General features: G+C 35.8%; 1 protein-coding gene across 1 annotated transcript in view; it reads left to right on the plus strand.

Annotated features, from left to right (window-relative positions):
• Positions 1-1,095: 1,095 nt before the first annotated feature.
• Positions 1,096-24,257, plus strand: part of LOC145297547 (uncharacterized) — a 265,438-nt gene continuing 242,276 nt past the window's right edge. Inside the window, exon 1 of the mRNA XM_080143514.1 lies at positions 1,096-3,243. Within this exon, the coding sequence (XP_079999640.1) occupies positions 2,701-3,243 (543 nt within the window). The 5' untranslated portion in view covers positions 1,096-2,700. The remainder of the gene's footprint in view (positions 3,244-24,257) is intronic.

The following is a 24,257-nucleotide window of genomic DNA, read 5'->3' on the forward strand; positions in this document are numbered from 1 at the left end:
TATGTGTGTGTGTGTGTGTGTGTGTGTGTGTGTGTGTGTGTGTGTGTGTGAATAGTTTATGTTAACGTGTCGAATGATGTATTCTGAATCATTCTGATTACCATCGTCATCTTCGGCTGATTTAATACTTTTCAGGTACATCTTAGCAAATTCGGGAATCTTCTGTCCAACTATGCATTTTATTTAATCTACGGAGGTAGCTTGTTATCATTCCGGGAAGGAATATGAAGTAATTCATTATTATTTTTTTAACATCGCCCGGATTGAACCTTTAACGGAAGACTATCCTTTAGAACTGATTATTACTCAGCACTTTATCCGTTGTGCTACAATCCTTATGGATCAATCCTCGTCTTGAATAATGTATTTACGTATTTTTTAGTTTTTTTTTCTTTTTTTTTATAATTTTCTTACGTTTTCAATAGTTTGTTTTATTTTGTACTTTTATTTAACCATTTTAATTCTGAATTAAAAAATCTAAACGTAAAAATTTTTCCTATAGATTCCAGATTTTTAAGAAATCGCTTATTTTTTTTTTTGTCTAATGTGTATTAGAAAAACTTACCCTACAGTCCTAAAATACTTGATCTGTACGCTACATACATCGAGTTCCCAGTCGGAAATATGACGTCGAATATATATTTAGAATCCTATATAATTTGACATTAAACGGAACATTTCTATTTAGACTTACCCTGAAACTCCAACATTTTAACTCAATACTTTATACATAATTTCGGTTTGGGTAAAATAAAACGTATAAAAACATAATAAATAAAATAAAATAAATAAATTAAAAAGATAAAAAGAAAAAAGATTGCGTGCAGTTTTATCCCGGAAACAAACTTAACTTTTCAGGCGTTTTGTTCACGCAGCATTTTAATGGTTTCCGCTTTAGTTTCGACTTAAATTATAACTATAAAAATAATAAATAAATCATAACAAATCATATAATTATTATTAATATTATTATTTGTTGAAATTATTAATCAAAATTATAATAAAGATTTATATAGTTAAACGGCAATTAGACGAGGAAGCGTGCGAGGTAGGCACCAAGCGACGGACGCTCGCTCTCCTGTGAACATGCGCAGAACGAACAGAAAAAATCTGTTGCTGCCAAATATCAAACATGGCGGTAATTAGTCAGTTGTGCATTCGATTCTAGCCGTCGTAAAGAGACACTGCAACTACGCTGTTGTCGCCTCTCCCAAACAATGTCAACATGAATCCGATTCTCTGGTTGCCAACTAAAACGCTTGGAATGGTCTAGTGTTCGTATTTTCTTTTTGTTTTGCGCGTGTGTGTATTTCACTTTAAAACAATGTCTGAGATGCCCTTGTTTAAAGGTGGGCTGGTGCTCGCCGATGTTGTTACTGGTGGTGCCACCGCCGCCGCTGTTGTCGAAGAAGATACTCGCTTCTCTGCAATTGTAGATATCCCTTTTTATTTCGCCGTTATTTGCTCTTATTGCTGCTGCTGTTTTTTAGCTATTACAACTACGATCTATAACACCATCACTACTAATAATACCATCATCTCCAGAGAACGTATACTAACCGAAACACTATTAAGTTATAATAGAATTTCTTTGACATAATGATGGATTTCTAATTTCAGTTTATTGCTTAACAGTACTTGTTAATCTAGAGATTATTATTATTATTATTATTATACAAAAGACATGCGAGTGATTTTAAAGAAATATTCTTTATTAATTTAGTTAGAACGATCAGTTATTTTGTTATTGACCTAATACTTGCCATTACTAGTGTTTGGTGCTATTTTCGTTACGGTCATCATCAGCAGTTCTCAATTTCCTCTCGCTCATTTTTCTCCTTCCCCTTCCTCCATCTGGTGATCTAGATAATGCTTCCTCGTTTATTCTAATAATACTCCTCTTTCTGTCTGTCTTAGATTTACGCTGTCTTTCTTCCTTTAGAGTTAGCGTTCTTTCGTCTTCGTAATATTATTAATATTATTATTATTACTACTACTACTACTACTACTATCGCGGTTACGTATACAAAAATCAATCTTCTACTTTCTTGTTTTGGTGTACTATATGTAGGAAATCGATCTTTTATTTTTGTTATTTTTTTTAGCATTTAACTTATAATTCTTAACGACATTATAAAAACAAATACACAAGTCTTTCTTTCTTTCTTTTTTTTTTTTTTTAATTTCTTACCATTATATAAAGAGGAACGAAATAAGGGGGGAATACTCTGTCTCATCAATAAGAACAGCTCTCATCTCCCTTTTAGTTCTTTCATTCTAAGTGTTTTTCTTTTCCAACACAACGTTTTGAAACGTATCACTCGCATCTCGTTGTTCTAAATGACCGTCTTTTACTATTCTCTCTGCTACTACATCTGCACAACACAGATCCGCGTAACTGCATGTTAGCTTTCTGTTTGAATACGGCTGATAGAAAAGGGAGAAAGAGGAAGAAAAAAAAGAAGAAAAAACAGAATCAGATATTCCAAAACCGAAAAGGGCCAGAGTGAAGTGCGAGTGAACGCGCGTGTTTCTGTTTGTCTGTCTACCGCAAGTGGCGAGCGCACGCGCTCGTGCGTGTGCGTGTGTATATATACACTGTTAATGTCTTTAACCCTGTCCTCTGTGATCGTCCGACTCCGGTAGCTTTTAAATGTGTATCCCTCCAGTCTTCGAGAATTACTGGCCTACAACCGCGCTATGATATTACCATCGGAGCATGGAGGAGTACCATCACCATGTAGGAAGAAAGAGAAAAAAACGTCATCTTCTACGACGAGTGTTCTGCGGAGAAGCGGGCGGAGGAATTGTCTCTGCGTGGCCTCGCTCTTCTTTTTGTGTCTTCTTTGTGGATTTGTTTCGGGTCTAATAGCGACCGACCACGGCCTGGATTACCTAAGCCCCTCCTGCGACTCTACGCTCTCCAATAATCAGTGCCTTCTGGAAGGTTGGAACATCACTAAACAGATCTGTAACCTGTCTGATGGCAATCTGCGACGGGACAGAATGCAGAAGACCCGACTAAAGTTTTGTTCTCTTTATACGTTGGACTCTGTCATCTCCGACAGAGCGAAAAACAAATGCATTGTCCAGGGTTCCTACGAGGAATGCGTCACCTATCTGCGCCGAATTCAAAACTTGGACGAATCCGTGTGCAAGAAAAACAGCCTTTTTCTAAATATTGTGAACCGGTTCGATTGTAAGGAAAAATATTCTATCGTATGGAGTTGTACAAATTGTTTGGTAAGTATCGTTTCATTGCATCTTCCCCATTTATTTTTTATGTGTATTTTTGTATTTATCTTTTTTTCTCCGTTTCCAGCCTCTCTTTCTAACAAATCACGTGATCCATTCATTTTTCTCCCACCGACAACAACCATTTATTTATGTAAATCAGACTTTTATACTTACGGATGACCCAAATAAACCCCAAGTTTTCTCCGGGACACTAACTCAGTCTAATAATACGGTGCAGTTGCATATTTACCGAGACAAGCGATTTCCTGTTTTAAAAGTCGTCGACACTAAACAATATTTTTTTTTTCGCATAAAATAAAATAAACTGGAAATAAAATGTACATTTATCCCCAAATAATTTAATTACATAATAAACACGGATCCAGTTGATGATATTGCCGAAAAAATATTCAGATTAAACTACACCGAACAAATTTCAAAACAGGAAGTCGCTTTTTGTCTCAGTAAATATACGATTACACAAATAGTACTCATTCAAGCTTTTATTTATGAAAACCAAACTCTTATACTGAAGAGATATCCTGAATAATAAATAATTAGTCGTAACGATAATATTTTTTAGTTGAAGTCGTCTAATTTAGTCTGTAAATCGTGATAGTTTTCTTTTTTTCACTAATGCACTTATTGAACCGTGCTGAAATAACATTATTATTTAGAAAACCATTCTAAACGTGGGAGAGTAGGGTGTTTTGTAACTATACTTTCACCTAATAATTTTATTAAAAAAAAAATATCGTAAAATTTGAATTTAACTTAAATATTTAAAACATAGTGCAGTTCAAAAGTACACAAGCACCGTTTTTTTTTTTTTTTTTTTTTTTAGCTAAATTCAAATTTTCAAATTAAAATTTTGCAATATCTTTTGGGTATGTTTTACAGTCCTTCGAAAAAGTGGTCAAAAAATGAAATATGTTGCCAAAAACAAGATAAGTTACTCTTCTACCTAATTGAGCAGGGTTTAAAGTGTTTTACTTAATGTAAAATAGTTTATCGGCTCGAAAAACAAGCGTTTACAAAGGGTATGCGAGTACAAAAAAAAAAATGGCCGCCTAACTAACATTGTGAAAATTTCTGACATTGTGGCTACTTTTTCTTGTGGTCGCTTACCCTTTGAAGTTGCTTGTTTTTTCAAACCGATTAAACATTTTACATTTTAGTAAAAACATTTAAAACCTACCCAGTTGGGTAGAAAAATAACTTTTGGGAACATTTATTCGTTGTATATTTGATTTTTGGCCACTTTTTCAAAGGACTGTGGACAGTAAAACATACCTTTTGTTTATTAAATTGTAAGGTGAAAATACAGAATATTTACAAAACGTTCTTCCTTCCCCATATTAAGAATGGGTTTCTAAATAATAGCATTATTACTTCAGCACATTCCGTATTCTGCATAAGTACCCAATGTAATAAGTTATTAATAACCTAGCAGTGACAATGGGAGATATAGGCGTAGAGTATCCAAGAGACATTCAAACACGTGACGTCAACATATAACAGAAAAAGAAAAAAAGCAAAATAGGGGGTGTCAAAGAAACCAACAGCAAAATAAGAAACGAAGAGAAAACAGTTCGAAAAGAAAGTGAAAAAAAACTAAAATATTGAGTTCGCACGTAAAGGCAATGTTGGTTTTATATTATTAGACTAGTGTTCACAAGAACTGATGAACTTAGAAGATTCTAGGTTAGTTAGAGGCTTCCATAGAAGTAAAAAAAAAAAAAGATACTAGTGACTTTGTACAAGCACCAATACTTCTTTTGGAACTTTTCCAATATTCTTGTAATCTTCCAAGTCGTTCTTGGAGAGAAGGGATTGGCTTCAATCGATTTTGTAAATGTTTCTCTTCGATTTGGAAAGCAGATTTTCAGAACTACATCTATTAACCAATTGAATTTTCCTTGCTAATAGAGTAATCGATTTTTGGATCAAGTTTCCAAATAAGATTATGAACAGCAATAGTGCCAATCATTTTAAGATGGAATTAGATAAATTTTGAAATAATGGAAATAAGAGAATTAAGAGGACATTTTGGGGAACTATTAGATTAAATATTTGACACTTCTGCATTTTAGCTTTCTTTGTTTTTCAGTTTTGGAAGACTTCAACCAAGAACAAGTGGAGACAATTACAAAATTAACGGAACTTTTACATTACACCATTACAGTAATACAACAAAAATGATTAATTACCAGAACATTTATTGAATTAAATGAATTTTTGACGAATATTTTTTTGTAAAACAGTTTTCGTAATCAACTAAAACAAGCAACAGTTTATTTACGAAGAATTACGTGCATTTCCAGAGGAAACTTTGTGATTGTCTCCACTTGTCCCGAATCAAACTCTTCATAAGTGAAAAAAAACTAAGAAAGCTAAAATGCAGAAGTACCCAACATTAAACCAAATTTGACTTGTGTATATTGATATTTTTAATTGTGTAAATTCCCTGCCCAATGATATATTTTTAATGGTTCAATTGAAGATATTAAAAAAAAAGAAAGGAAGGTAAAAGGGACATTCACATAATAATAATAATAATTTGTTTGTTCCTATTTGTCGTCCTTCCACGAAGGTTGGATATGACGCAAGGTGGATTTGATGTTGGAGATATCCAGCTCTCCACTCAAAAGAGCACATTGAGTGTGATCTAAATAAAATTGGGGTACTAGTGCAGAGAGTGATCCGGACGTAAATAATAACATTATTATTTAAAAAGTCATTCTTAACATCGGGAGGGAAGGGTATTTTGTGCTTATTGTATACTTCAACCTTACGGGTTTGTATGACTGTACACATAGATTCGAAAAAGTTGTCAAAAAACAAATATATAACAAATAAATGTTATCAAAGGCAAGATAAATTACTTTTCTACCAAACTGGATATAATTTTCGTGTTTTTATTCAATTCAACATGTTTATTCAGCTCAAAAAGCATACAGTGTTTACCGATGTATTGGAAAATTCAAAATGGCGGCCGACTCTCTCTTTAACACGGTAAGTTCGGGAAAAGGTGTTATAAATAATAAACTAGACAAAATACTATTAAAAGACCACCGAATATATGTCAAGTTATGTCACGGTAATATATATTGAGCAAATTTCTAACAGTATTTTGTCTAGTTTATTATTTATTACACCTTTTCCCGAACTTACCGTGTTAAAGAGAGAGTCGGCCGCCATTTTAAATTTTCCAATACATCGGTAAACACTGTATGCTTTTTGAGCTGAATAAACATGTTAAATTGAATAAAAATACGAAAATTATATCCAGTTTGGTAGAAAAATAATTTATCTTGCTTTTGATAACATTTATTTGTTATATATTTGTTTTTTTGACAACTTTTTCGAATCTATGTGTACAGTAATACAAACCCAACCTTACAATTGAATAAAAAAAAAAAACATATCATAAAACTTTAATTAAATTTGGAAATACGATTTAAAAAATAGCGCGGATCACTCTCTGCACTAGCACCAAAATTTGTCCCATTCGAAAATAATTTCTCATCTGAATAAGGATAGAATAGAAATTATTTATTCACACACACAAGAAAAGGAGGGTAAATAAAGGAAATTAGGCATACGACACGACCATCAAAACTGGTCAATTTCTAAAGAAACATGGAAGAACGAGAGAAAAAAAAATAGGCATTAAGTGATTTTATGTTGTCGATTTCGTTATATATAACTTAATGAGGTTCCATTTTCATTAAAAATCCAATTACTATTATGCATCTAAAATTGAGAAAAGCACGCTTGAAAAGTGCCAACATTATGTGAATAAGCAAAAATAAAATGGCGACCGAATGTTATCTGATATCGTGTTCATCTAATAACCAAACTGGGTGAAAACTGTTTTTCTCAATTTTAGATGCATAATACTAACTAGATTTTTTAATGAAAGTAATTCCTCATTTAGTACTACGTAATAAAAATAATAACCTAAGTCCCGCTCCTTTACAGTAGAGATCCCTAGATGTAAGAAAACCTACTCCAATAGTTTCTTCCCCAGAACTGCAAGACTTTGGAACCCCCTTCCGGGATTCTGCTTTCTCAACTGTACTGACATGTAGAAGTTCAAGTGTAACGTGAACAAACATCTTGCTACTCATCTCCCTTCATAATACCCTTGCAACTTATGTCCCCGATAGTAGCCCCATACTTCAAAGTGGCACTGTGTCTTGTTTAAAGTGAAAATTGATAAACAAAACAAACCTAAAATTACTTTTAATGCTCAAGCAGTCTTTGGTACTTGTGCACTTATGTTACTGTACTGAAGTAATGTTATTATTTAGAAAGCCATTCTTAACATGGAGAGAGTGTTTTGTAATTATTTTGTATTTTCACCTAACAATTTAACACAAAAAAGATATCGTAAAACCTGAATTTAATTTAAAAGTACTATTAAAAAAAAAAGCAGCAAGGTAATAGCACTTAGTGTTTTCTTGCGTCCTTCCATGACCGCGATCTTTAAAAATTGCCCAAAAGTGCGTGTGGAGGGTGCCGTTGGTTATACTTTTTTCACTCTTAACTAGACGAATTTTGATCCATTCACCTAAGCTAATGATGGATGAATGTGACGCGAGGTCAGTTTAATGTGGATAATCTACTTCCCTCCATCAAAAAAAGGGGGGGGGCGCACTCTAGATGGCCCCACACTCGAGAAAGGGTGGGGGTAATGCCTTGGAAGATGGACTTCCTGTGACAGAGCAGAATCATAAGTTATCGTTACGATTATTGTTTTCACTTCATTTCCTTCGTTTGAAATAATTTTTTACGGTATTTTTTTTTTATTAAATTGTTAGATGAAAGTACAGAATATGTAAAGGAAGCCACTCCCCCACTCCCTCCCCATGTTAAGAAGGGCTATTTCTAAATAGAAATTAAAGACAAAATTCTTGACATGGAGAGAGGCAACCGGAAGTGAAGTGGAAACGGTAATGGTAAAGATAACCGAATCCTATTACACTCTAATATTAGTCAGTCTTGTTTATTTTCAATTTTGAACGTTCTCCCAGCTTTTAGGTTAAAAACTCCGGATTTGATTTGTTACAAATCAACTCATTTCAGCCATTTATTTTTACCTACGGTTTAATTTCTACAATTCATTCGCCATACGTTTAAACCCTCGTTTACCCCACCCCACCCTCGTTTCTGTCGCATTTTCGCCTTCTTTAAAAGAGAAAATACATTAAGCGACAGAAAAGTCATTTTCTAGTTATCATCCTGATCCGTTTTGACCTTGATAAAGTCTGACATAAACGTGAAAGGAGAGTGGGAGAGGTGCTAGTTTGGTATAAGACGTTACCGGCATGTTTTCACGCTGCAAGTATGGAATGTCGGACCAACAAAACATTACGGCTCTTCTATATGAAGCGTTTCACGACACAACTGGCGAAATCGCTCAGAATTTTCCAGACGACCTAATATTTTGCTTATGTTCGGTACCAGTTTACGACAGTGGTCACCTTTTTGACGTCATCGGTTTATGCGTACGCAACACCTACCTTACCCAACGCACTTTCACAGCTGGTGAACGTTGTGCAAAATGGTCACAGACAATTATAGCAAATCAACTTAATGATAATTATTATCTATTCTAATAAAACTGACTTTATCAGCGTTCGTTTCGCGCTGACCTTTTATTTCCTTAAATATTTTAATAAAAAATATTGATTTCGAGATTGGGGCCTTTATTTTATTTTTATTTTTTACAATAATCACCAAAACAAAAAAAAGTGAAAAAATAAATATACAACAAATTTACCAAAAGCAAGTTCTACTTTATCTGGATATTTTTTCTGTTTTAACTTATTTTAAAACGTTTACTTACGTGGAAACAAGAGTAATGTAATGTCTTGAGTTAAAACGTAAAAAACAAAATGATTTTGTTCTAGCTATTTGGATCCTCGATAATTGCTCAGAAATCGAAAATTAAACAAAAATGTTCTACCAGTATTTTATTAAACTTCTGTCACTCATACATGCGCGCACACACACGCATGCATAAACAACTAATCAATAAAAATAAATATGCACACCTTTTTCTTTAGTTAAGCCTACCGACCAAAATAATAACATATCTTAAATATAACAAATAAATAAATAAATAAATAAATAAGAAAGGAAACGAAAGTATTTGAGATGGATGGAAAAAGAATTTCCAGATTCATACTCAAAATATTAATACTAGAAACCCGGAAATTTGATTGTAGAGTCAAGACAACACTTAAGAAAATATTCTGTTCTCTTTAATCGAACATATATGATGTATTTTGTCCTACTTGAGATAGTCATACAATGTATGACTATGACTCATACATACAGGAAAACATTTTCATTCTCACACTCTGATTTACTACCACTGTCATCTATATCGGGAAAACTTTTTTTTTTAAATATAGGATACATACTTTTGTAACACCGTTATTGTTTCATATTTCTGTGTTCTCTCTACCTATTGTTTTTTTTTTTTCTCAGATGTTTTGATTGTCTAATCCAAATAATTTCTTTTACATTCTTACTTATTAGAATAAAAGCTTAACAGATTTACATTTTGTCTCCGGTCGTTCAAAACACATTCGATCTTCTCCAAATGTGAACATCATGGACAACATTGCTTTCTACATACATTTCACTTAATATAATCTGCTACATTACAGCAGTATTGAGTGGTTATCATTCGTTTTATTCATTTATTTATTAAAATAATTTCTTTTGTTGAAAACATGCATTGCTTATCTAAAATACATATTTCATAATTTTTTGCTTGCATGTTATCTGATGTGCTTACAGCATTTATTGAATATGTTTAACTGCCATTTGACAGTAATTGATGTTTTGCTATAGCCGTCCTGGCTAATCTGGTAAGTTGCTATACAAACACATAAGTACTTCAACACTAAGCTCATAAACTTGCACCCATAAATGATAGTAGTGATTATTATATGGTTACGTAATTTACACACACAAACGGTTACAATCATAACAACGCTTCTACAAATGTCAAAGAATTCAATTTGATGTAATTTATGTAATCTGTCTCCACACATGTAGCGAGAGTTCATTTGTTGCGTTAGGCATGACGTCCGAATCATTTTATTTATTTTTTGGGGGGTGGGGATTGGTATTCATACAATTTGTTTATTACGTTTGGACTTAACCTCAGCTAGATTTTCTCACCAAAATACCACATTTACCTTATGAGTTGCTTATTAGATAATTCCCAATTTGTTTAAAAAATATTTTGTTTACAACAAAGTTTACAAAATATCATAGTGAGTGGGACAACTTCTGTAATCAAAAAGGTTTTGTAGACCCTTCCAACCTTCTAAGTGTAGGATGCCCACTGATTTCTGGATACTCTGAAAACAAGCAAGTCGTTCTTCAAACGGGAGTGGAAGCTAAGTGGGATGTAAAAAATAAAACAGATCCAGGATTTAAGACTACAATTTAGAGATGACCCGGGGACAAAAAAAAAAAAAAATAATGTAGGGAGTTGACATCATTGGAGGCTCTCTCGTAACAAAAAAAAAAACAAAAAAAAAAAAACTGGGTCAGGACTCCTTCATTCTACTAGCTAAAGGTCTTTTAAAAGTGAGCGATGGGTTCCACAGAACCCAAAACTGCATGTGCCATCTTTAAGCCATGAAACCGAGCTTGTACCTAGTTCCTCAACAGGTGCACAAGCTATTGTCATGCACTCATCTCCTATCGAAATCCAAACTATCTAATCTCTTCCAATTGCACTTGATCTTCACTTTAAGCTGATGCTTAAAGTAAACTATTAGATCTCGATCAGAAACAGATCTGCCTCCATGGACCTTGTCAAGAAGTGAAACCCATGTCACCATTAACAAAAATATGGCTAAAATGGTTAGAAAAAAATTTCTTTTTTCCTGGCAGGGCTACATTATGAATTACATATGCTACACTCAAGACCAGGGGTGCGGAGTCGGATGGTGAAAGTCTGACTCCAACTGTGACTCCTTGAATTCCTAAAATTCCGACTCGGACTCCTTGGATATCTTAGACTCTGACTCCGACTCCCGACTCCTTGACCCCTATGTAGAAATCTATTCTGCAGATCAATATACTAGCCTCCCACGCCTATTTAGCATGCATTTCATAATTACTTTTCATGTATATCATTTTTTACGTTTAACATTCACTTGTATGATAAATATACTCACATATACACTCTACCAGCTTTATTTATTTATTTAACGTTAACTCCTAACAAGGCATATCACCACTTAGACGAAAAAGGCTACTTTATGAGACCATGTCTAGGAAAGATTAGCAAGATGTCGGTTTATGTTACATTTAAACTTCCAGGAAAGCAGGTGGCAGGAAGGGAAGTCCAAAGTCTTGCTGTTCAAGGGAAGATACTGTTAGAATAGAAAGCTTTTTGGCATCTAGGGACTTTAACAGTGAAAGGGTGAGATCTTATTGCTAAACGGGTTTGTCGGGAATATGTACGGGGTACAAGTGCAACGAGTTCATCAGAACACATTCCATTAAAATAGGCACAGAGATGCAACATTGTGACGATAAGACAAGAACTGGAGCTTAGTTGATAAAGTGGGACAGATTAGATTGACAACTCTTTTTTGGAACCTATCTAAGATGGAGAGGTTAGTGGTAGATGCACCAGCCCAGATGTGGCAACAATACTCCATGAATGAGCGAATGGTGGCCTTGTAGAGGTACGGGATACTCTCAGGTGTGAGTAGTCTTCTAGCTCGATAGAGGGAACCCACCATCTTTGCAGCAGTCTTTGCAATGCCCTCTATGTATTTGTTCCATTTCATATTGCCCACAAAGTAAAATATGGTAAAATAGCCCCAAAAAAGGAGTTTGAAGGTAGAATTCTCAGGTAGGGTGTTATTTTTCATCGATATAGGTCGTTCGAGAGGTGTCTTGTAATTGTTAAATGAGAGCAGCTTAGTTTTGCTAGCATTAAATATTACCATCCATTTGCGTCCCCATTCAACTATGGTCTGGAGGTCATTTTCTAATGATACTGCCATTGTCTTAGATTTATGTACATCTTTTCTTCCCTAATGCATGTTATAGAGCATTGTATCATCAACAAATATACCCATCTCGGACACAATATTATCAAGAAGGTCATGTTTGAATATCAGAAATAATAATGGTCCAAGGATCGATCCCTGAGACACTCCCACATTAATGTTATGCTTCTTGGATGTATGTCCATCAATGACAACCTATATGCTTCTATTGTCTAAGATGGATCTAATTATATTTAATATACATCCAGTTATAACATACGATTTCATTTTCATTAGCAGCCCTTTGTGGCAGACTTTGTCAAAGGCCTTGGATGTATCAAGGGCTACAGCTGTGGCTCCACCCGCTTTATCCAGTACATGGTAAATGCATTCACAGATAAATGTTAAAATATATGCAGTAGAACGACATTGCTTGAATCCATACTGTTTGTCAGAGAGAAGATTTGCTTTTGCAAGGTGGTGAACTAGTGTTTGATTAATTAAGGTCTCAAATATTTTAGTGAAAAGGGGAAGAGATTAATGGGGCGATAATTGAGAGTCTGTTCTTTCATCAGAATTCCTGCATATTGGTACCAAAGGGGCCATCTTCCAGCTATTAGGGCGCAAGATTCAGCAAGGCATTTATTGTAGAGCTTGGAATGTATGGGGGCTAGCTCAGTTAAACATTTCTTAATTAGTATAGTAGAGATGAGATCAGGCCCACACGCTTTTGAGGTGTCTAAGTTTTTTATGATATTGCAGACATGAGAAGGGGTGATTTTTTACATCATCTAATGTGGCTTTAGTTCGCATAGGGAAATTTGGGAGGGAGTTGTTTGTTGGCTCTAAGGTGAAGTTAGAGGCAATCGCCAGGATAGCAGTTCCACCTTCTCCATTACTGTGCATGCAACCTTCTGGATTACTGATTGTCCTTTATTCACTACAACAGTATAGATTTTTCAGAAATCAAGAGTTCCTATCTTTAGCGATTCTATGCGTTCCTTGATTATTTCTTGCATGCTTTCTTTTGACTGTCACTATTTCACTCTTGCAATGATTTCTAGCATCTACGAATTTTGCCTATTCGTATTTGACTTATGACGTACAAACTGGCGGAATGCATGCTGTCTTTTGCCATAGCAGCTGCACAATCTGTAGTGAACCATAGGGGTAAGTGGGGCTTGTTATAATACTTCCATGTGGGAACATGTGCTTCAATTCCTGCTTTGCACCATTCAGTTGTCTCATTGGCACACTGTTTAGTAGGAAAAGAGAAGATATCAGTCTATGGGGCATCTTGGATGTGTTCTATAATGGTTTCCCAGTAAGCCTGTTGTAGTAGCTTGTGGTTTTGAGCAACGATTCTTCACCTTTTTTTTTTATTCAATTTTCACCCCAACCAAGGCACAGTGCCACTTTGAAGCAGGGGGCTTCTATTAGGGACTTAATTAGTGGGGTCATTATAAAGGGAGATGTTTGTTAACATTACACTTGAACTTCTGCATATCATTGCAGTTGGGAAAGCAGAATCCCGGAAGGGAGTTCCAAAGACCCGCAGTTCTGGGGAAGAAACTATTGGAGTAAAAGGCTTTCTTGCACCTAGGGATCTCAAATGTAAAGGGATGAGACTTAGTAGCTTGTCATGTTTGTCGGGGGTAGTTACGTCAGGAAGGTACAAGTGTTTGCAGTTCGTCAGAGCATTCACCATTAAAGTATTTGTAGAACAGGCAGAGGGATGCAACATCTCGTCGATGGGACAGAGGCTGAAGCCTAGATGACAGTTCAGGACCTATCAGGTCGGGGACCTTCAAGTTGGGATTTAAATGTGATGCCAACTAGGTGGTCTGCATTTTCAAGTGGACTGTTAACATTAATCACACAATCCTCAGGTGGTGTGGTGACGAATAGGTTTAGAAGTAAACCTGCTGAGGTTCACGATCTGGTAGGCCAGTTGGAAACATTACTGTCTATGTGAGGGAACGGGCTATAGAGAAGCTATTAGCAGAGCATCCAGCTGCATCTGTGTAACCTGAGAAACGAAGCCAATTTTTATGTTGGACATTAAAGTAACCAAACGCATTACTATCCAAGGAGAGTGTTGCATCTATACTATCAGATAAATGATTGATTAGGGTACAATCCTGACTTGAGGAAAAACAGCAGAGAAAATATAAGTAACTAACGCAGTGATGAAATGTTAGTCGATAGTAATCTGATTCAAGATTTCAATCTGCTCTAGCAACTAATTTGTTTTAAAATAAATGAATAGGATATTAATAATTGTTTGAATATGTAAGAGAATATAAAGCAAAGCAAACAAAATAAATGGTGGGACTAGATCTACATAAAGAGGTTCCACACAACACAGATATATTCACTTAACTTGGTTTTCTTCGAGTGACTCATGTTGGTCAAGCTAAAAGACCAGTGCCTCCTCATGGAATGAATTAGGGTGCAAAGATTAGCGTTTATTTGACAGCAGTAAGAGGAAGGGAGGGAAGATCTGCCTTAAGAGCCAAATGCATGCTTTGATTTAAATCCTTCTTTTACTTAATTGAAACGATATAATTTTCGATTTCTGTATTAATAATTTAAAACATACAAACTCATTTACCAAATATGATGAATGCTAGAAAAGAGATGCATATTTCCAATTTTTCTATTGTGTAGATACATATATTGCTAACTATTACTGATATATTACAAACAAATGACATGCGAGAAAAATCTGAGAAAATAGTTTCAAGTGGGTAAATAGCACGGAATATAGAAATGGAATAAAATAAATTAATTTTTTAGTAATATCTATTTTAAAGGCAGGTTAAGGGATGGTTAAAATTTTAAATAGATTTAAAGCTTTTTTTTTTAATGCAAGTCCATCTTACAAAATTTCATTGTTATATTTTATTGTATAACATGGGGAGTAGACTCGCCAGTTAAAATGAATTCAGATAAGAATGGAAGTTTGGAAATATGGTTTAAAATACACTATAAATACATCTAAAAACACAAACCAAGTTTATAGAATAAATTAAAATAACAAAGGGATGAAAAAATTACAATTAAATTTATGCTTTCAGTTCACAAGGGACTACAATATTTTGAGATAGGGGAACCTCTTTAGGTCATGGCATTTCAAAGCCAAACGCTTCTCTTCAGAAGAGGGGAGTAAAGACACATATTATACAGAGAAGAAATTTTTAAAAAGATAATATTGCCTTTCTGGAAAGAGGATCAAAGGAAAAACATGAAGCTGTACTGAGACTAAAGCCGATTCTAGAACTGCCAGCAATCACTGTAGAAGTGTAATAAAGAATGCGAGAGAGTTGTATGCTCAGTCTGTTAAGTCCAAAGTAGCTAAGCAGCAGCTTGGTTACCACCAATTTTGACAAATAGCAAACAGGATCCTGAACAGAATCATATGCTCTATCCCAACCATCATCAATGGACTTGAGGTAATCTCGTCAGCATCAAACAAAGCTAAACTCTTTGCCAAGAACTTTGCAACTAATTCTACCCTATGCGACTAAGGCTGTCAACTCCTCGCATTTCCTCTTTTATCAGAAAACACACTATGCGATATACAAATATTTGTGCATGATGTTGCCAAGCTAATAAAAAAACTTTGATTTTAATAAAGCAACTGACCCTGACGGCATTTCAGTTATAGTGCTGAAAAAGCTTCAACCAGAACTAATTCCCATACTTACAAAGCTATTTAAGCATTGTCTTAGAGAGAATTGCTTCCCAACACCCTGGAAAACCTCACCAGTATGCCCTGTATTTAAGAATTCAGGTGATCGGTCATCTTCCTCTCAGTACAGACCAATAAATCTCCTGTGTGTCATGAGTAAGTTGCTGGAATCAGTGTTAAATGGAGAAGTAGTTAATCATCTCATCAAAAATAACTGTCTTAGTGACATGCAATATGGTTTCCATTCTGCTAGATCTACAGCAGATGTGATAATGGTTATATCTCATAGGATTAGCGAATCTCTCAATGGAGGCTTCCTTTCTAGGGCAATTGCTCTTGACATATCAAAGACCTTTTATAGGGTATGGCATAAAGGCCTACTTCACAAGATCTCCAGCTACGCTATAGCTGGAAATGTTTTCTCAATTATTAAATCATTTCTCTCTGATAGGTTCAGAAGAGTAGTGGTTGATGGGTAGAAATCAGTATTCATGCCAGTCCGTTATAGGCCTGTCTTTACTCTATCACTATTTTTATGGCAGCTGCCTGTCTCAGCTCCAATCTATGGTCCCTCCTCACCAAACTTTCATGAAAAACACTCGTCTCACTGAAACCACTATCAATAATTTCCCCCATTCTTTTTCTGTGCCTAATCCTAAATATAGATTCCATGAACAAAGCTTCTTTCTTAGAACTGCACGCCTGTGGAATTGTCTTCCGTTTTCCTGCTTTCCAGTTAACTACAATTTGATCATATTCAAGTCCAACATAAACAAATTCTTGATGAGCCATTTCCTTAAGTAATCCAATTTTACCAAATTTCCACTACTAACGATTACTAGGATATTGTGCCTTTAACCTCTGTACACTCATTAACCATTATCCTCGAGTGACCTTTGGGCCTTGATAAGTGGTGACTTCTATGTAAAAAAAAAAGGAAAAAGCTATAAAGGGCTATAGTGCCATGGGTTGCTCCTTATTGATTTATGCCCGTTATTTTTGTGTGTGGGGGAGATAAGATTGTAATTCCGGATTGATCTCTGACTAATCCAATTGCCAAATTCCATTTGATTCAGTAACTGGATAACTTTCAGATTACAATCCGATTGTTATCCAATGTAATCCACAGTGATCCCACTCAAAGACAGAACTTTCATTGATCTTGTGTGACGTCACAACCAAAACGAAAACAGCTGTTCAAACTGGATTTGCAGTGATCCAACAGATCGAAATATCTTGATAAAGTGGAAGCATTACAGTACAAAATATGAGATATCTCTAAAAATAAAAGCAAAACCATACAAAAACTGCTAAATTGTGCAAACCACTTCTTAGGAAGCAATTAAGTTATTGCTTATTCACCAAACCTGTTTTCCTGCTCTTATTTACTTATACTGCTTCCCTCTTTTTAGAAATCATAATTTCTCATTCTATGACTAAGTGTAATGTTTAAATATAAGGCTTATACTGGTCACATGTGTATTGTTACTGATGTATGTTACTAAAATAACTGGCACAAATGTTATTTCTAAATGTCTGCTTTAAATGGATAATGCTTTGCCTCCAAGACGCCTTCCTGTCTGTTTTGCATGATAAACATTAAAAATCATTATACTCCTACATCCTCCCCAAATCCCTGTATATCTATATTGTATATTAATGCTGTATTCTTGTAAGTTATATCATCTCTCCTGTTCCAACTGGACAAAAAACCAATTGCTCTTCTCCCCAAGCTGATATAAAATCACATACTTTGCACGTACCTTGGGAGGAGGGTTTAGCTTCCGGTCCTAAACTTTAGTAGGCTGATCTTTTCAAAATCGATAAATACTAAACATCTATAGATTTCTATTGCTAAGGCATGCATTAACTTAACCTATATTTATACTCTATAGAATATCTATAAAATAGATAACTAATAGTGACAGTTTGTGCCCAGATTATAAATGATCTATATTAACTAGCAACTTTATCTTTCTTACATTAGATGGGATAAAGTGCTGGTGATTATCTTTACTTCAAAACTAACACCTAAACGCATTTCGAAACAGACCGTAACCCTTATACTTCAAAGCGGATACTTATTCTTTAATACTAACTCTATCAATCCTAACTATCCATGCGGGAGCATAGAAATATCTGGCTTTGAAACTAGGAGCAGGGAAAACCCTCTCAGTGCTGATGGACCAGTAGATTTGGTTAGGTTATCCATTTAGGATAAGGAAACCTCCAATTTGTAAACCTGTGCCACTGACCTCATACGTCTTGGCATGAAACAGGGGAGGGAGGCCCTCTCATTCCTGGATAACAACCTCCCTAGATATGGTGACTTGATCAAAGCACCGGTTTGTAAACCTAAACTGCTTAAGGAGAAGATAGGCTCTGCCTATCTATGCTCCATATTCCTTCTTTGCCTATTAGCCAGGAGCACAAGTGCAACCAGAAGGAATCATTAGAGATGCTCAGTGATTGCCCACTTAGGAATACTGATCATGCTGTGATGATGATAGAATCACTCTAAACTCTCGACCCCAAGTTGAAGAGCCATTGCTCAAAACGACAATGTACTAATATAAAGCTGACTGGGATGCCATTAGAGATCGCATCAGAGATGTCCCATGAGGAAATATCTTTTCTCTTCCTGTAGAATAGTGCGCAAATGAGACTACTGAATGGTTCAAAGCAGCAATTAAAGCACCTGTTCCTACATGGAAGTTCTATAGCAAACCTCACTCTCCCCAATGGTTTACTTCTACTTGTGCAGCTGCCATTGCTCAGAGGCAACATGCATACTGTAGATTTATCCAGCATAAGTCCTGTACAAACAGACAAAGTATATAGAAGCTAGAAGCAATTGTAAGAAAGAAGCAACAGCTAAGTGTGAATATACTGAAACCACCAGGAAATGTATTGAAACGCAGAAATTAGGAACTCATGATTTCTGGAAAATCTACAATAATATAGTAAATAATGGGCAATCAATAATTCCCCCACTATCCAACAATCATGAGGTTGTTTGTACAGCAACTGAGAAAGCTAACATGTTTGCCCATTATTTTCCAAACTCTACCTTGGACCCAGCAAATCATTCCCACCCTGATTTTCCTCTGTGGACAGAAACCACACTAGATGATTTGAAAATCACCCCTTCTCAAGTACATGATATCATAAAAACCTAAACACTTCAAAAGTATGTGGACCAGCTGAGATCGCTCCAGTTCTCTCTAAACTCTTTAACAAATGTCTTAACGAATCTTGCTTTCCTGACAGATGGAATACTACTGCTGTGATACCAGTTTACAAAATCTCTGACGAACGAACTGAGTCATTAAATTCTTGCCTAATTAACCTCCTCCCGCTTTTCGCCAAAATATTTGAGTCTTTAATTAATTAAGCTCTATTCCATCACCTTACAGCTGCTAAATTTCTGTTTGACCATCAATATGGATTTAGGCAAGCCCGTTCTACTGCAGATATTCTAACTGTAATCTCTGGACGTATATACCAAGCACTGGATAAGGCAGGGGAGGGCAGTAGCCCTATATATATATATATATATCTAAGACTTTTGACAGGGTATGGCACGATGGTCTTCTCATGACTATAAAATCCATGGTATTACTGGACGAATGCTTAACATAAATCCTTCTTAAATGAAGGAAGAGTCCTGGTTGTCCTTGATGAGCGTACGTCCAAACAACATGATATAAATGCAAGTATACCTCCGGGACCGATCCTTATCTGATAAAATTTCTGACATGGGCATATTTGCTGATGACATCACGCTCTATAGCAGGCACGTGGGGAAAACTAATGAGCACATATCTAAGGCAATGGCGGAAACCCTAGAGGAAGACGTTCAGTCTGTAGTGTAATGGGGTCATAAATGGATGGTAATGTTCAAAGCTGCCAAGACGAAGCTTGTTTCCTTTAATAATTACATGAAACCTTACCAACCACCAATAGTTATGGCTAAAGATACATTACTTGAAAGTACTTCATTCAAACTCCTTGGTTAACGTTCACAGGGAACATGAGTTGGGATAAATACATTAAGATCATTGCCAAGGCTTCTGCAAAGAAGGTGGGCTCTCTCTACCGTGCTAGAAAGTTACTTATGCCTGAAAGTATCCTGTACCTCTACAAAGCCACTATCCACCCATGTATCGAGTACTTCTGTCACATTTCGACTGGTGCATCTGCTACTAGTCTCATGCTCCTGGACAGTGTTCAAAAGAGAGTCGCTAACCTGATAGGTCCTGAACTGTTATCTAAGCTTCAGCCCCTGTCTCATTGATGAAATGTTGCATCCCTCTGCTTGTTTTACAAGTATTTTAATGGTGGATGCTCTGACGAACTCCAAGCTCTTGTACCTTCTCGATGAAAATACCCCCGACAAACCCGACAAGCAGCAAAGTCCCACCCCTACACAGTAGAGATCCCCAGATGTAAGAAAGCCTTCTACTCTAATAGCTTCTTCCACAGAAGTGCTAGACTTTGGAATTTTCTTCCGGGTTCTTGCTTTTTCTTTTCTTTTTCTTTTTTTTTTTCACATGGGCATCACCACTTATCAAAGCCAAGAGGCCACTCGAGGATAAGAGTTAAAGAGTGTTCAGTAGAAATTGGACAATATAGTAATCGTTAGTAATGGAAATTCGGTAAATTTGTTAACTTATATGGAACTGCTCATCAAAAACTTGTTTACGTTAGACTTGAAGACAACCATATTGTATTAATTTTTTATTTTTTATTTCGGACTATTAGTCTCATCTTTATTAGTTGTTGTTTGTTTGTTTTTATTGGTTCACAACGTTTCGGCCAATTTCCTCTGGCCTTCGTCAGGTGGTAACCGCGACGGATAGGAACTTCGAATCTCCTAACTGCATTCTCAGCCATCACTGCCATCCGTAGTTGTCGTCGTCTCACCACATTTTTGACCAATTACCTCTGGCAAAATGTGGTGAGACGACGACAACTACGGATGGCAGTGATGGCTGAGAATGCAGTTAGGAGATTCGAAGTTCCTATCCGTCGCGGTTACCACCTGACGAAGGCCAGAGGAAATTGGCCGAAACGTTGTGAACCAATAAAAACAAACAAACAACAACTAATAAAGATGAGACTAATAGTCCGAAATAAAAAATAAAAAATTAACATAAAAATGCTCATCTCAAAATAAAAAATTCCAATTAAGGAATAATATATATATAAACCATATTGTAGTCAGTTGGAAAGCAGGAAAATGAAAGACAATTCCATAGGCGTGCAGTTCTAAGAAAGAAGCTTTGTTCATGGAATCTATGTTTAGGTTTAGGCACAGATAAAGAGTGGGGGAAATTATTGATAGTGTTTTCTGCTAGACGAGTGTTTCTTGTGAAAGTTTGCCGAGGGGGGGGCAGAGATTGGAGCTCAGCCGAGCTCTTGCCATAAAATAACGATAAAACAAACTTGCAACATCTCTTCTGTGAGAAAGAGGTTGCAGGGAAGAGAAAAGGACATTCCCTACGTGACTACGAAGTCTATTATGAACTCTATCAAGGCAGGACAAGTCCTTTCTAGCAACTCCTGCCCAAATGTGGCAACAGTACTCCATCCTTGGAAGTACCTGACTCTTATATAGATAGAGAATTGCATCCACAGTGAGATATCTACTGGATCGCTAGAAAGATCCCGCCATTTTTCCAGCAGCCTTGGCAATGGATTTAATGTATGTGTTCCATTTAAGATCAGGAGTAGTAAAGGTCAAACCCAGAAGCTTGTCAAAACATGAGGCCACCCCAAGACGAGAGCCATTCATTTCAATTGATGCCAGATGGGGATCAGAACGTTGATTATGTAAAGATAAAAGCTTGGGTTTAGATGGACTAAAAATAACAAGCCACCTCTTTCCCCATTGTACCACTTTCTCAAGATCAGAGGAGAGAGAATCAGAGAGAGCTCGGTCGTTTACGGTCTTAGATGTGCTTCCCCAGCTGTACTGACATGCAGAAGTTCAAGTGTAATGTAAACAAACATCTTGCTGCTAAACTCCCTACATAGCACCCCTGAAACTTAAATCCCTGATAGTAGTTCTCTACATCAAACTGGCAATGTGCCTTGTTTGGTTAGAAAATGTAATAAAAATAAAACTGGTGAACCCAAACAGGGAAAGCATGTAAAAAAAAAAATAAATAAAAAAAATAAATAAATAAATTCATCCGACTTAAGGAGTCGGAGTCTGATAAAAAATTCAGACTCCAACTCCTTGTACTTTTAGAAATCCAACTCCGACTAAAACCTCTGACTCCAACTCCACAACCCTGCCCAAGACCATTGAATACATGGTGTTGATGGGAGTCGTTACTTCACTGACATACTCCTAGAATATCTGAAGTTTGCTGCAACTGAAAAAGACTGGCTCGGATGTTTATCTTTCGTTAATTTCGCAGTTTCATGATTGATCCAATCTTTGGCAATGTCTAAATCCGTTCATGGATGTTTTTATACGAGTGAATAGAACAAACCATGAAATTTCATTAAAGACTTAAGATAATCCCCATCGATTATTATTGTTCTAAAGCTCAACCTGAAAAGATCTTGAGCACTTTATATGTAGTCTGCTGCATTGATTCAATTTTGATCCGTGAATTTCCATATTGTTCACATCACATTATCTTTCTCTTTGCGTGTGTGTGTGATCAATGATAGTTGGGGGCAACACAAAGACTCCCTTTTCATTGGTTACGGCCGTAGGAGAGCGGCGTTCCTTTCCCAAGATTAATTCACTTACCCTTGATCCTCATTATCATGTTAAATGATGAGCAAACAGGGCATCTATATATTAATGCGATAGCATGTGTGTTAATTTGTGTGTCATGCTTACATCTTTTTTCTTCCGAGTGACTATCGTTCAATTGTTATGACCTTCCATTTTTTGTAATAAATAATTTTACCAAGAATTCTGCAATTCATTTCGGTTTCGATTATAGCTGAAGGAACTCTCTCTCTCATATATATATATATATATATATATATATATATATATATATATATATATATTCTTCATGAGTTTTGGTTTTAATTCAATCTGATGCACCCAAGTCATATGGATATATTTTTTTAATTTTTGAAATGACAACATAATATACAAGAATCAATAGAAAATTGAATCTATAATACTAACATTTCAGCCCGATGTTGTCCGGGTGTTTGGAGGTGTATGTTGATCCACCCCCCAAAACATTTATTGTTTTGGGTTCAAATCTAATTAAGTTAGATCCATGTCCAAGGAACCTATATCTAAAATTTCAAGTGTTTAGACCCAAAATCGGCGGAGGGGTTTGGTAGAGTTCTCAAAAGTCAAATCTTTGAACTTTAACCCCTTAACAGCCAAATTTCTGGCCGAAAATGGATTACAAATATTTTCCCAAATCTCAGTACCCTGTATATCAAATTTTGAATCTGTAGACTTAAAACTGACAGTTATTGCGTAGGAAAATGTACACACACACACACACATTCACTTTTATATATATAATAGATATATGAAATTTGTATAAATTAAAATATTATATTTTAGCATATTTTATGACCGTGCTATGCTGGGCGTCTCTGCTAGTTTAGATAAATCTCCACGTTAAAAAACGACCTTGGTGTCTAACTCTGTCCCGTGGGGAGGCATTGTAAATAGGTACAATCAGGGCGTCTCCATTTACGCTGAATATCCACAGAATGCCAACATCAATACATTACATATGAATCAGTTCCCTGTGGAATTTCCACAGGTCCTGCTAGTCGAGTACTATTCTTTTTTAGTCTTTGATATGACTTAACAAGATTGAACCCTCATCACTCAGTTCATGAGCGAATACTTTAACAGTTATATCAAGGTATTTATTCAATTTATAATCCAATATCCGGCAACTTCGTTTCAAAATCTTCGGCCAGGTTACATAAGCAGCTGGAAGATGCTGAAGTAATTATCCAATAAGCTGTCAGAAGATAAGTTAAAATGAAAGCGTGAAATTCACTAAATCAAGAAATATTAAATTGGAAATAACTTTCAGCACTTGATGTCAACATGGCTCCCCTCTTTCCCTATGTTAAGAATGGCTTTATAAAGAGAAAGCCATTCTTAACATGAGGAAAAGATGGGGGTGGGGCACCGTGTTTTGAATTAATCATCTGGTAGTTTTTGCTTCAGCACCTTCCGATTGCTTGCTTAACCTGTTGAAAAATGCTGAGGAGAAATTGTCGGAGATTAGGTCGTAAACTGGATAAGCGACATAGAAATGTTTGTGTTCAATTCC

This window comes from Euprymna scolopes, chromosome 18, assembly GCF_053919585.1.
Source record: "Euprymna scolopes isolate OS-2025 chromosome 18, ASM5391958v1, whole genome shotgun sequence".
Lineage (NCBI taxonomy): Eukaryota > Metazoa > Mollusca > Cephalopoda > Sepiida > Sepiolidae > Euprymna > Euprymna scolopes.